The sequence below is a fragment of the Vicia villosa genome, linkage group LG7 (genome assembly GCF_029867415.1).
Source record: "Vicia villosa cultivar HV-30 ecotype Madison, WI linkage group LG7, Vvil1.0, whole genome shotgun sequence".
Classification (NCBI taxonomy): Eukaryota; Viridiplantae; Streptophyta; class Magnoliopsida; order Fabales; family Fabaceae; genus Vicia; species Vicia villosa.
Genome location: NC_081186.1, coordinates 67,610,516 through 67,626,449, shown reverse-complemented (window position 1 = coordinate 67,626,449; position 15,934 = coordinate 67,610,516). Strand labels below are relative to the sequence as shown.

General features: G+C 31.8%; 1 protein-coding gene across 1 annotated transcript; it reads left to right on the top strand.

The window, feature by feature from the left end:
* Window positions 1–339: 339 nt before the first annotated feature.
* LOC131619256 (probable ubiquitin-like-specific protease 2B) lies at window positions 340–4,833 on the top strand. The gene is made up of 10 exons (XM_058890372.1): window positions 340–421; window positions 743–893; window positions 1,189–1,374; window positions 1,811–2,011; window positions 2,101–2,156; window positions 2,241–2,334; window positions 2,642–2,735; window positions 3,250–3,369; window positions 3,491–3,850; window positions 4,504–4,833. The coding sequence occupies exons 1-10, from the start codon at window positions 340–342 to the stop codon at window positions 4,831–4,833; spliced, it is 1,674 nt and encodes a 557-aa protein (XP_058746355.1).
* The last annotated feature ends 11,101 nt before the right edge of the window (window positions 4,834–15,934 follow it).

Here is a 15,934-nt window from a genome sequence, read left to right as displayed (position 1 = left end):
TGAATAAAATTAATATTTACCTAAATTTAAAAGACCAAACCTGATATTTTTTAATTATATTTAAAATGGTTATCTTTTTTTAGTAAAAAAAAGATTTGCAAGATAAAAAGATATAAAAAATATTTATTAAAATATCAATAATAAGATAGATACAAAGTACGTAATAAATTAATTCTGATTGTTTTAGATCTATTATTTCAAAAATTCATTGAATACTGAAATACATGTATAAAAAGGTTGAAGTGAAGTCATTCATTCATCCCTTGTCATTCTTTTTGAGTTCGAATCACTCATTTAGTTCTCTTGAATTTATCTCTTTCAAATTATTTGATTACAAAGATGAATCAATTTCCTCCTTCTTGGTTTTCGAAATTTCTCAACTCCGACGATGATAAATTAGATAGCCATATTATTCCTTCAGGTAAGAAAATTTCTGATCATAATATTTTCATTTAAAAAATATTGAAAACTAAATTTGTTCTAAATCTTTCTGTTTTTTTTCTGTAATGTAAACAAAAATTTATTTATCGAATAATAGATCTATCTAATTTATATATATTTGTTATTATTTTGCAATCTTTTTAGACCAAATTATTTCTAGCATCTCATATACATGGCAAATCTTCTGCCCTTATCACATGTCAATAAAAAATTAATATTATGATTATGTATTAATAGCTACTAATGATAACAGTTTATCTTTAACCTATGTATCTAAGTATACTTACAATTTCTCATGTAGATAAGATAAATGATTTTACTAGTATTCTTTCCGTAGATGTCGACGGAATTGGTGGTAACTTTAACTTAGAGATGGCATCAAATTGCTCAACTTGTAAAGATTATGTTGAACCTGTGATAGAAGATTTCAGTGGTGGTGTAGCTTCATTAACGCAAACTCAGGTAGAATTCAATATATTCTTATAATTAACTTCTATTTATGATTTTACAGCCTAATCTAGAGGTTTAATTAGTAGCTAATATACATTTTAGGGCACGATTATAGGCCACATAATCTCTTAAATTTTATTATGTATCATCTCAAGTCATTCTCTTGTATACTTCAATTAGTATACTATGCATTACAAACTGCATTTCCATTTGATTGAAGGTGAAACTTTGTCAAATCTTTTTGATATAGAAAAATAAGCAATAAAATAGTTATACGTGACACTTAATTTTATTCAGATTTTTGTGTAATTCAAATATCTATTTGACTCTTTTTTATGACGTGACACTTAATTTTATTCAGATTTTTGAGGAATTCATCTATCCAAAAGGAGATCCTGATGCTGTTTCCATAAGTAAGAAAGATGTTGATCTATTACAACCAGAAAGATACATCAATGATACGATTATCGATTTTTACATTCTGTAAGTTTGTATGTGCATATTTTCCTTTTGAAAGTTATATTTTTTAACTCGTATTTTTGCTTAGATTTTTGTTTCTCACCTCATTAATAATGTTTTTTAAATAATTTTTCCATATTTCTTTTCTCTTCTTTGGTTGCATTTAGCTCTTATATTCTTATGTTGAATCATGCATATTTTTTTTCTCTTTTTGTTGTTCAATTGTTATCCTTTAATTTATTAACATTAAATTTATTCAAATGATTTTTCATAAATGAAATTTAGAAGAACATTTTTAACCATGTGTGGTGAACTAATAAAGAAAATGTTAAAAAAAATTAATATTAGGATAGTGTTTAACATGTAACAGATATAAACAAAAAAAAGTAATTTGGATTCTAATATATACTGTGATTCAAAAAAATTGATGTAATCATTTTAAAATTTTCAATTTTGACAGATATCTGAAAAATAAAATACAAGAGAAGGAAAAGGCTAGGTTTCACTTTTTCAATAGTTTTTTCTTTCGAAAGTTGGTTGATATGGACAAAATTATACCAAATATTTGTGACGGAAAATCAGCATTTCTACGTGTTCGTAAATGGACAAGAAAAGTGAAATTATTTGAAAAAGATTATATTTTCATACCAGTGAACTTCAAGTAAGTAACTATCAAATTCTTACTTCTCTTCGATATTTGTAGATGTATTAATGTTTCTTATTAGAATATAATTTCGACCATGATTGCAGTCTTCATTGGAGTTTAATAGTAATTTGTCATCCTGGTGAAGTGGTTAATGTTAATGGTGAGTTTTCAGATTTTTTTAAATCAAATAATTTCTTTTAAACATATTATTTTCTTAGAGATTATGTTATGATTCATATTTCAGATAGAGAGTTGGACAAATCACTTAAGATACCCTGTATATTGCACATGGATTCTGTCAAGGGATATCATAATAATCTAAAAGACATTGTACAAAGGTATTTTAAGCTTCTCAACTATACACAACCCATTTCTCATACCTTTTTTCTCCAAATTTTTACTGGTTTGTATGTGCTTTTTACATATAAAATGCTTAGTCTTGTGCACACATGTGGGTTGGCTTGAAATTAAGCTTGTGTTTTACCTTGAAATGAAGAACAAATCGGGAAATGAATTATTTTAAATTCATTACATTGTTATGCTCTTCATATTTTTAAGTGTTGGTTCTCCCATGCAAAAACTTAGTTATTACAAGTGTCTATAACTCATTGATTTATATATTGACTCGTCTTGTAAAATTGACAGTTATTTATGGGAAGAATGGAAAGATAAGATGAAAGATACATCTGGAGAAGATCTCTCATCAAAATTCTTGAATATACCTTTTCTCTCAATTGCGGTATTACTTGCTTACATTTTCACAATATAATAGATTATACTTTAAGAAATTATCTTTCTTTAAACTTTTTTTTTGTTAAATGAAATATTTTTCAATTTATTTTTTGGAAAATTGATTTCACATGATTTTAAAAACCACTATGAAAATGGACTATTTTTATTGCAAAATTATTTTGAATAGTTATTGAAAAATGCAAGTCTTTTCATTCAATGTAAGATTTAGTTTATCCCATTTATTATTTATATAAGTAGATAAGAGCACTTGGCCATACATTTATTAGTGGAGATTCAAACTCTAACGCCTTGACTTAAAATTACTATACTAAAGAGTTCTCAATTTAAAATAAAAATTAAAAAATAATAAAAAGTTTCTATTATTTATCTATATTTTGTTTTGTTAAATTTTTTTCACTTATAACTTGTTGATGATTATTTGAGTTATTGACGAACGTCTTTCTATTTTCTCTATTTGATGGTCTTTTTACTAATATCTTGTGATTCAATGTCTTTGATAGGTACCACAACAGGAAAACTCATATGATTGTGGCATCTTTTTGCTTCATTACATAGAGCTCTTTCTGACGGAAGCTCCATTTAATTTCAATCCATTGAAACTAACTAAGCTTTCCAAGTTTGTAAGTGGTTTTCATGGTTGACATTTTATAGAATTATTTAAACTGCATAAAAATACGTTTCATAATGCCTTCACCTTATAACACTTTAACATTTTAACCTATCATACTTTGATTTTTTAAGCTCAATTTGGACTGGTTTCCACCTGAAGAGGCTTATCACAAGAGAACACGTATTCGCGAGTTAATCTTTGAACTGAGGAAAAATCATGACTCACATTTCCTTGATAATGGAGACTACCAAAACTTATTAGAATATAATGACAATGTAAATGATGGTCAATGTCATTTAACCAATCGGGAGGCATCAACTTATCACTTTTGCCCAGGAATAGACATGAATTCATCTTTTGATGCTTCTAGTATGGTTTTTAAGGAGCACTTTGAACAAGAGGCTATATTGGAAACTTCATTAGGACAATGGCAATCTTTTGACTCTCGGTCATCTAATTACTGTTTCAATGGTTTAACATTTACAACAGAGGTACGCACCATATTTTTGTCTTCTTAGTACCATTTTTTATAGTTCCATTGTCATGTAATTCTTCCTTTACTAATGTTTCACCAAGATACTATATAGTTTTGAATCCATTACTTTGCTTTTATGATTTTTAATGCTAGTAATAGTTGTCTCCGTAATATTATTCAACTAAATTCAAGTAATAGTTGTCACATTGCTACTAAATTCATAGATAATTTCTACGTCAAAACATAAAAGACCATGATGATATCAATAATCTACTCATCAAAATCATATTCTATATTGTGCAATTAACTATGGCTTGTAAAAATTTTGTTCAGTTTATCCAAACTTAATAAGTAACTTTTGTGATTAGTCAAAACACAAATGGTCTTATTATTTTAATATTACCTAGTTCTTATCACCACACACTTAAATTTATTTTTATTTATTATATTCTATTTGCTCAAACTTTTTGTGAGTTGCAATAGTTTCATCCAAATAAATCACTTTGTAATGATATATATTATTTAGATTAAATAAACACATGATTTATTTTAATAGATCTAGTCACTGGGGGAATGAATGTGATAACATAAACAACAAAAAAGAGCAGTGATACAGTATAAACTCATAATAACTTAACTAATTTATCTGTTTTTTTCTTTTTTTCTCAGGAAGATGTAGATTTTAGAGATCAACTCATGTATATGAGTACACCTCCCAACTACCAGCAAGAGACTGAAATTTCACCTCATACAAGTTGTTCATCGCATAATTCAAATGACGTAGAGATATCAAATATCATGTTTTTTGGCAACAAGAATTGGTATCAAGATTTGTCCTATCAAGGGACACCAACTCTACAATTGAATCAAGTTTCAGATGTTGTAGATAACAAGGTTATCGATGATGATGTTCAGATTATTGACAATTTAAAAGTTGATTCTCTGATGGAGCGACCTGCAAAGAAGAGGCGGCTTATGCATCCACGTTGTTGGGAGTGACAATGTCCTTACTTCTTTTACCTTCACATGAGTTTGAATAAATTTTATAGAATTTTCTTTAGCAACATGTAAATAGTGACAGTGTTACATCTTTTTATTCATCTCTTTGAGAAAAAAACACAATTTTTTTAATCTCCAATACAATCATTTAGATAATAATTATTAGATATCGTCATTCTTCAAGCAAGGTCACGTATATCACACTTTATATACAAAATAGATAATATAATAAGAGGCTTTGATATTATGCCCCAATAACTCTTGCATAAATGACTCTTATATTTCTAACCAATTTGATAATTTTTTAGATTTTTCTTAGTTGATTTTTTCCTAGACATATTTTTTATGTAAATGATGTTTTTCCATGCATGGTGCACGACTTCAAAATCATTTCCATTGAAAAGTTAAAAAAACAGTAATGTTTTTCTTAAATTTTGACATTTTTATTTAAATTTGAGAAGTTAAAATATGCATGGGAGGAAGATATATTAGGGTTTAGATAATTTCTTCTCATATTTTTATAATGCTTAAAAATTTAAATTATATCAATCATAAATATTTTCTTATCAATTTTTATTTCTTCTCTATTTATTATCATCTTTAATGTTTCTGCATAAGAATAATAGTAACAAAAGATTCAATTTATATTTTGATAGCAGTATAACATTAAAATATACATACTTTTGAATAATAGAAATTAATTTACATAAAATTCCGCGTGACTTTAACTTTTGTTTAGGCAAATAAACTAAAACTTTAGCTGATTTTTATTATGTGGTTACGAAAATTGATTTTGTAATTCTAATTTTTGAGTTGAATGTAAAACAAATTTTATTTAGATACACTCATAAAAGTGAGAGGGACAATAAATTTAAAACAAAAACTCATGAAGAGACAAAAACTTCAATTCTAGAGACAAGATCAAGTAGTTTAGGAAACTTAATTTGTTATTTATGAAACCTAAAATTTATCAATAAAAAGACACATACATTACACAATAATGAAACCTAAAGATTAAATGGTATTGAGTTAAAAAAACAAATTAAATTGTATTTGTAGATTTTATCGGGCATCAACTATGTAAGTGGTGCACACAAAAAGTCTCAAAATTATTTTCACCTCAATAAATTACCTTATCAAATTATTGAACTATTACATTACTAGAGATAAATATGAAGGGGGAGTGGAGAAATTTGAGTGGTAAAGGATATCGAAGGAAACTATTGAGGATCCTTTAGTTTTGTCTGTTAATAAAGAGTGAAAATTTAATTCATTAATCTACAATATTTCATCAAACTATAAATCTTCCAATTCTTCTACCACACTAATTCTTAGTAAATGTTTAGAAATAATTAGTCAATTTGATAATATTTATTTGTTCTTTTGAAAACTTACAACGTGGATCACTTGAGTAGGTGATGTAACCTTCACATTATTGATTGTGATTTGTTGGTGTGGTGCTTTGATGCTATCTCATTCTTCTAGTATTATCCTTCTTTGAGTGACAAGGTGTAATTGCAAAGAAACTATAATATTAGAGTGAAATGTATGCAAATAGAAAGTAAATGATTTACTGATCATACTCGGGGGGTGAACCCCTTATTTATAGTTATTTATAGAGTGCATGTACCCATATACACTCCATTCATTTGTAATTTACACAAATAATATTTGATATCATTAAAATATAAACTTGATTTTGTTATTGTAATTGACTCTGAGATTAATAGGCACATTAGGTTCCATGGATGGCCTCAAGGGTATATTGTTAAGGCGTGTCATCTTTCATTATTGAGGTGAACATCTTGGCTCGTATTCAGGGTCGGCCCTGGGCCAGGGCAAGCAGGCCCACAGCACAGGGCCTCAAGAAAATGATGGCCTCAAATTTGGGGGGAGGGGGGGGGGGGGGTAAGATTAAAAAATTATATAGGTTGATTCTTAAGGCTTAGCGGTGCAGTAAATTCTTTTGTAACAAACTGTCAACAGTTCAAGTCTTACCTCCTGCAATATTTTTCAATTATTTTTACAAAAAAACTTCACATGGGTTTTCTTAGTTTTTCTCAAATTTTAATTATTATAAAATAACTTGTATATAACTAATTTAGATTTACAATGACATTTTAAATCAAATTTTATTTTCAATATTTTTGGTAACCTTTATAATTTTATTTAATTTATTTTAGTATAAATTTTAAAGACTATTATATGTTATAATTAAATATTTAATAATTGTTCATATAATTAAATGATTTATTATCAAATTTTTATGATAAAATCAAATTCATTATCATTTGTGTTTTGATTTATAACTTTTTCTTTCATAAAAATAAATTTCTTATCTATCTGATAAAAAGTCAGTTTTTTATTAGGGCCCCATTTTTTTATTTGTCCCGGGCCTCTAAAAAGTCGGGACCGGCCCTGCTCGTATTTATTAGGACCTTACTATTGCACAATCTCTTTCTTTTCAATTTCTCTTAGATCTTCTTCAATGATATAAAAACCATTATCTCATTTCATGTTCTCCCATTCACCAACAATAACAACAACGACGACGAGTGCTATCTGTAACACCCTTCTAAACCCCGCGACAATTATTAAAATAATCAGAGTAAACACATGCAACCAAGGGTGCCACAATTAATTTAAACCAAAACGTGTGTCAACTGTCATGCATTATTAGAAACGATTTGTCAGATAACAACATCATGTTTATCACAGTGGAAAATACGCATTACCAAAATCACGGTAATAAAACAAAACCATGAAATAGAGTACATAGTTAAACTCTAAACTATATCGTTCCCCAGTGTTACACTATTAGAGCATGAGTGACACGACACCAACTACCGGATGAATTCTACAAGCTATCCTCACCAAGTAATAAGCCGCTACTTCTCGATCTGAAAATGTCAACATGTAAGGGTGAGTCTCATTCGAATTAATAAGTATAATATAATCATAAGCAATAAAACATCATACAATTATTATTCACCCAATTATCACATGTATTTCAGATTCACAACAGTTAATCAAATAATCATGCCAACAAAACACATCATTGAACATAATACGCAATCCATTCAGTCATACTATACCATTATGCACATGAATGAACTGACTTTATGCATGTGGTACCATACATGGACTAAACCCATCCGACAGATCTATTCATCACCAAGATACAGCCCAACCGGCACAAATTCCACACATGGGAATTATGCCCACCATTTGATCCACAACATCAACGGGATCCATCACCAAAATGCGTATGAATGGATGCACACATATGACATACTTACAACATCACCGATCCGATGAACAACATCGTCTCACATAAGTCTACATAGTTATCACCAACAAGTATGTACATGTATCTTGCATCATTCAAAACAAATTAATCATCATCATACAATCAAAACAATCACCACATGATCATGTTATATTCACATTATCAACATTATAATCACGTTGTCACAACATCACCACTGGATCAAAATGAACAATGTCATCACCAATAACTCACCAAAAGCAACACCGAATGATATATTCGGTTTCAACACCATCCATAATTATATCACACATAATCATGTCAACATGTATTCAATTCTAGCATCATCCTTATTCAATCAACATCTCGATACATACACATTTAAATGATCATTATCAATAAGACACATTCAAATAGTATATATATATTCATCCTAATATATCATGGATATCACATCACTTAACACATCTATGAATATTAGTCACAAGTCATTAATTCATAATGCACACATAAGTAAGTCAAATGTTATCCAATTATTAACATCAAAATTAAACTATTCAAAATAAACCAACTCTATCCTATCATATAGATAATCTCATTAGCTTCCTAACATTTCGAACATCGCATAAAACGGAGTTATGGATCAAAAGTTACGGTCTTTACAAAATTTTCTCAAAATTGAACACCTAGGTCGACGCATGAAAGTTTCTGTCTCCCTCAGGTCTGCTTAGGTCGATGCAAATACTGCTCAGGTCAATGCAAACTGAAGGAAACCAGATTTTTGCCTTTCTGGGTTATTTAGGTCGACGCAGGCTCTGAGTAGGTCGACGCATGCTGCGTTTTATGCAGAATATTGCTGCGATTTTGACATCCTTCCTCTTTCAATTTCAGTCCAATCACACCACAATAATTCCCACACCAAAATATCATCAAGTAACATAACATACTACAATTATAACACATTTTAGAGGTTATCTAACACCAAAACCATTCATCAATTCATCAATTGCATCAAATCAACATAAACAACCTAAATCCCTCAAAACCTAAACATGCAATCGAATCAAATAACAATCCTAATCAGTTCTAATACCCTTGATTGTATAATAATCACTAACCCGAAGAGTCCCCCTTCCCTTAATTCACGGTTGGATTCTATTTCTCTTCGCGTTCTCTCTACGTATTCCTCCATGTTCTTCGTGCCCTAGCTCTCTCCCTTTGCCTCTTCTTAAAACTTTGATCGTACAGAATGAATCCCTCTTTCCTCTTTTCTCTTTTTACCCCTAGGACCCCTAATATGGTCTTCCCATATTGCCCTCACTTACTCTTCACAGATGACCACTCTTACCCTTAATACCTCTAACACTGATATTATATTATTTTACTAATTAAAGTTATTCCACTTATTATTTTAATTATTTTAAAATACACCAAAATTCATCAATACACATAAGCATCACGCAAATCACCACGACATCATATGAATCATCAAGATTTCACATAAGTCATCATAATCTCAAACATCACAGATCATCACAAACCATAATAAGGACTCAACATATCATCACATTATCAATACTTCACAATGACTCATAGATTCACACTAAAATAATTAAATAAATATTTAGTCTAGAATTCAGGGTGTTACAACTCTCCCCCACTTAGAATATTTTCGTCCTCGAAAATTCTCCTGATGTAAACAACTCTAGATACCACTCTCGCGTTCTACTTTCAGACCTCCAAGTTAGGTTTGTTAACACCTCGTCTACCACTCGACCGAATATAATGATATTGCAATAACAATTCGATCAAAAGCACATGATACTCAGTCGACATCTTCCTGACCTAACAACTAACAGATACAGCAACGACTTAACCACACTCCAATGTAACAACATCAACAACAAGGCACATACACAATGGTACCCCTCCTATCTTAGCATGTCAATCACCAACAAAACAACCACAACATCATTCACATCGTCATATCATCTTCAGTATGGCGTCAACATAATCAATCTTTGTAATATTACTCATTATTCCCAATAATCAATAACCAACTAACACAACATCACAACAGTTGTAACAAGTCATTATAACATCACATAGCGTCAATTCGACATCAACATATGTTACGTAATCACAAAGATTCACAACAAACACCATTAGAGCACCATTAGAGTTAGATATCACACCACACAACCTTACAATAACACAACATCACGAGATCAACAACATGCCAATCGAACATATAGGTTAACACCTATCTTGACATGGCACTAACATAAATAATACATAAACCCTCCACTTATCACTCCACTCTGGAATATCCAATGGTTTGCATCAGTCTGCATTAGTCTCACAGGATTCTAATGTTTAACCCTTAACTCCTAACACGTCACACATATAATGAACTATGCCACATCACGCTTCAACTGCGCCAATCTAAACATCAATCCCAAGTTATTGTCCTCATTTTGATTTTCACCAACTACTAGACCTACAAGTCTTACATCTAGCTTCCGACTCTCTTTAATATCCACTAGATAATCATTATTCACTATTGATATTCTCAATCTTCCACTTTGTGGTGTTAGCTTTCATATATACTCAAGTCTCTAAACTGTTCAATGAGTCCTAGCTCTTTCAAATTCATTTCCCAACAGGCTCATACAAAAGGTAAACGACCATTCTCCCGATAAAACATCAATCACTTTACAACCTATCAAGCTAGCAAGACAGGTCTATGCCATCCATAATTTCAATACAAAGACCACCGCTACCAACTCTAAATCATGAGTCGGGTAATTTCTCTCATGCACCTTGAGTTGTCGCGATGCATAAGCCACTACCTGTTGATTCTGCATCAATACACCACCTAATCCCATCAAGGAAGCTTCATAATATACTACAAAATATTCCACCGAATTTGGCAAAATCAGAATAGGAGCACTAGTCAACCCCCTCTTCAACCCTTGAAATCCTTCTTCGCACTTTGAATTCCATATGAACGCTTGGCCCTTTTTTAGTTAACTTAGTTAACGGTAACGCTAACTTCGAGAATACTTCAATAAATTTCCTGTAGTAACCTGCAAGACCAAAAAAACTACGAATCTCTGACACTGACTTTGGGGCTTCCCACTAAGATACCGTTTTTATCTTCATAGGATCAACAACAATACCATTCTTGGAAATCACGTGACCAAGAAAACTAACTGCACTTAACCAAAATTCACACTTCGACAACTTAGCATAAAGTTTCTTCCCTTTCAACAATTTCAATACAACTCCAAGATGTTCCATCAAATCCTCAATCCTCGACAACTGATATTGATTCTCGGTAGTGACCTTATCCAGCTGTCTATAATCCACATACAATCTCACACACGACTTATTTCCCATAATTATACCTGTCAACTTTCAACAAGATCCAACAACTCTATTTATTTCATCCTATCACTTTTATGGTAATATAACCTTAACCAATATGATCACTTCATCCGATCAAGAAATATTATTCATCATCTACAGTGACTAAATAACAACATCACGACAACGAGAGCAAAATCATTATAACGATTACTTACTAGCTTAGCTCACATATATACGCACAACTCCCATCAACCAACAAACATAATACGCTCTTATTAATTCACATCGACTAGTTAGCAACTATTTACATGATGTAACGTCCATCACTCTGTGCACTATTAAGATAGTAAGTTAAGTCTACGCCCTTCAACACGATCTAGTCTACTATCAACAAGAGATTAAGGGTGATCAGTTACTCAATTTACCAATAGATAGCCAACAACCATAATGGAGTATAAACCATCATTGCCAACATTAATAACGTTCTTTTCCAACTTGTACGCAAGCCACCTAAAGAACCATAATTCCACAATTCAATAACTTCCAAAATTACCTGAACAAACTGACACTGACGTCTTGCAGCTACATACTAATATAGCTCTGAAGATAACATCAAGCATAGTTTCTTTGCACTATCACCACACTTCTATTCTTGGAATCATACTCTTCGCATTCCTAACTATGACTCGCAGTTCAAAGGATACCAATAACTCTAACAACTCCTACAATGCTTACAATCATCTCAATAATCCCACGATTAGGTCTACTACAATCCGCCACTTTATCACGCTTAAACATCGACATCCTAAGCAAGGCTACTTAACTGAGAAATTCGCAGTCTACCAATCAACACTGATACATCGCAACTTTCTAAATTCCCTCTCCTAGAAATAACCATCAACTACGTCCAATCATCCTCCTTCAAGACGCTCCAACTTAATTAACAACCCAAGTCTTAAATCCAAGTCACCTTCAATTCGGTAAACAACCAACTCCAACAACACTTGTTTCAATCCCATCTCTGCAAGCAAACAGTTAGAACACACCGAGTACCGACAGTGTTTTACACACATGTCGCATACCAAAGGAAGAATTAATAATAAGACTCTGGTCACAACGAGGGACTATGCTCTGATACCACTATTGTAACACCCTTCTAAACCCCGTGACAATTATTAAAATAATCAGAGTAAACACATGCAACCAAGGGTGCCACAATTAATTTAAACCAAAACGTGTGTCAACTGTCATGCATTATTAGAAACGATTTGTCAGATAACAACATCATGTTTATCACAGTGGAAAATACGCATTACCAAAATCACGGTAATAAAACAAAACCATGAAATAGAGTACATAGTTAAACTCTAAACTATATCGTTCCCCAGTGTTACACTATTAGAGCATGAGTGACACGACACCAACTACCGGATGAACTCTACAAGCTATCCTCACCGAGTAATAAGCCGCTACTTTTCGATCTAAAAACGTCAACATGTAAGGGTGAGTCTCATTTGAATTAATAAGTATTATATATTCATAAGCAATAAAACATCATACAGTTATTATTCACCAAATTATAACATGTATTTCAGATTCATAACAGTTAATCAAATAATCATGCAAACAAAACACATCACTGAACATAATACGCAATCCATTCAGTCATACTATACCATTGTGCACATGAATGAACTGACTCTATGCATGTGGTACCATACATGAGCTAAACTGATCAGTGCATCTTTATGCATATTCTCCTATATTTTTACTTAGGCATTTCTTTACTTTATTTTGATTATTCTTATGTTTTTATATTTTATTTTATTTTTGGTTTAATTTGATTTTCGCACTTTATTTTCAGCATTAGCAGTCTGCACTAAAATGATCATAACTGGAGCTCCGGGAATCCGATTGAGGCGTTCTAATAATCGCCGGAAAGCTAAGAGAAAGAGATACAACTTTCGTGTTGGAGTCAAAGTCAGATTCGGAGCACATTTTTCCAGAATTTCGTTTGAAGCTGCAGGCACTAGTTTTATAAGTTTTTGGTCGTTAGTTTTGGGTCTGGGTGATGTTTGTTTGACCCAGTTGGGTTATGACCCGAATTTCCTTTTGTCTTCTCTTTAGTCTAGGTCTGGCCGTACAACGGAATATCACCATACACTATTCACGATTCATTTTTTGAAACTTTTGGCTTTTATGAACCGTATGGATAGCTAAGTTCTTTAGAGTCAATCTGTTGTAATCGTGTTCCAACGCTTTGAGGTTTATACTTTATCAATTTAATTCGTTTCTCTTTCAATACTAATATATGAATTGCATTTTCTTAATTTGTGTATACATGGAATTGTGTTGATTAAATTCGTAAGATTGCATCCCTAACTTTTATTCGCCGTTATGTCGCTTTGTCGTTAATTCACGTTTGTAATTCGTGTTTGCTTAATTCACGAGGGCTTAATCCGTTTGCTTAATTTGGAATATAGGAATGTCAATCTAGTTTATGTCTTTTGCGCTTGCCAATTGATATAGAAATCGAATAGAGATCGAAGCCGCTTAGGGATTTGGTAAGGTAGAAACCTATGATAAGCCGGAACCGAAAACAGTAGATTGACTTAATTTTATAATCACTTATTTTTAATCGCTTAATTCTTTGTTCCTTAAAATCGATCCTAAAACCAAACCCCTCATTAATTGTTACTGTTAGTTAATATAATACAAGAATCCTTGTGAGAACGATATTCGAGTTGACGTTACCGTCGTTACTACAGTTTTGCAAATTAACTCGTTTTTTATTCGCACGCGACAGCGGATCAAATTGGCGCCGTTTCCGGGGATTCTTGTGAAAATTAACTGATATTAGAGTCTTAGGTTTAGTGTTTGTGCCTTTAGGCCATAGGTTCCTCGCGGTTTCGGCCATAACGCCTTTTTGAGTCGAAAAAAGTTTTTTTTTTTTGGAAATTGAGTTTGATCGATAATCTGTTTTTGCCTACTGGGAGCAAAAAAATTGTGCGATCAATACTCCCTTACTCTAAAGGAATTCGACTCCAAATCGCCAAATTCATCGTTTTTCTATTTTTAATGAATTTTTTACTGTTTTCATAGAGTCGAAAAAATCCAAAAAAATTCCCAAAATTCTTATTTGTCTTAATTAGATTAAATTTAGTGTTTTTATATTTTTATGAATTTATTTTAACCGTTTTTCTTCTTTCTATTTGTTTCTGCCTGTTTGGGACATAATTGGTATTTTTGTGTTTGTTGATAACATGGCTGAACAAAGAACCTTAAGGCAGTTGACTGCCCCTGATGCGAACTTATGCATTGAGTATCCTGATGTTGATGTACCTTTTGAATTGAAATCTGGATTAATACATTTGTTGCCTAGGTTTAATGGTTTTGCAGGTGAGGATCCGCATAAGCATCTGAATGAATTTGAGGTTATGTGTTGTGCACCTTCTGAACCTTCACTAGAGGATATTGTCAAAGAAATGTCTGCAAATAATCTTCAGTATCAACAACAAATAGATTCTACTCTTCAGACTTTGCAAACACAAATTGGACAACTTGCCACTTTATTGAATGCCATGCAGCAAGCTCAAGGATCAAACCAACAACCCTTGGAAGAGCATTCTATTTTTCAAATAGAGTTGCTTTCTGAAAATGTTGATGATACTTGTAATGATTTGTTTGCATATGATTTTCCATCACTGTCTGATTTTGATGATGTTTACTCATGTTCTGATTGTACTGACACTAACATTTGTGTTGTATGTGCTGAGATTGATGTTGCCTTGAAGGGTAACATATTTACTACAGGTGAAGTTCTTATTGATAAAGTTGTTTATGCAGCTGATACTCTTGACATCCTGGCTGCCCCAAGAACTCCTTCCATTGAGCACCCACCTTCCCCCGAGTTGAAACAACTTCCTGAAAATTTGAAATACGCTTATTTAGAGAGTAGTGAAAAACTCCCGGATATAATTTCTTCTAACGTTGATTTTGATTAAGAAAATAAGTTATTGCAGGTTTTGAAGAAGCATAACAAGGTGATTGGGTGGACTTTGATCGAAATTCTCGATATTAGCCCATCTATGATTTTGCATAGGGTCTCAATTGAAGAGGAAGATGAAACAAAAGTAGTGAGACAGCTCCTCAATCTTTTGAACTTTGGTGTTGTAGAAAAGATCACGTGCCCATTCAAAACTTTTATTTATCGAAGATTCTTCTTTGATCCTGGAATAAAAGGCGAAGGCACTAATAAAAATTTCATATTCAATGGACATTACCCAAAGCTACTCCATGAGATCCCCGCTTTGGAAGAAGAAAATGTAGAATATATCTCTCTGGGAAAGGCTGTTTATGTGATCACATATCCTCCTTGACTACTCGGGTGTGTTCTGTCCTTTCTCTCACTCTTATTTTGTAATTATGTCCTTTCATTGAGGACAATGCTTGTTTTAGTGT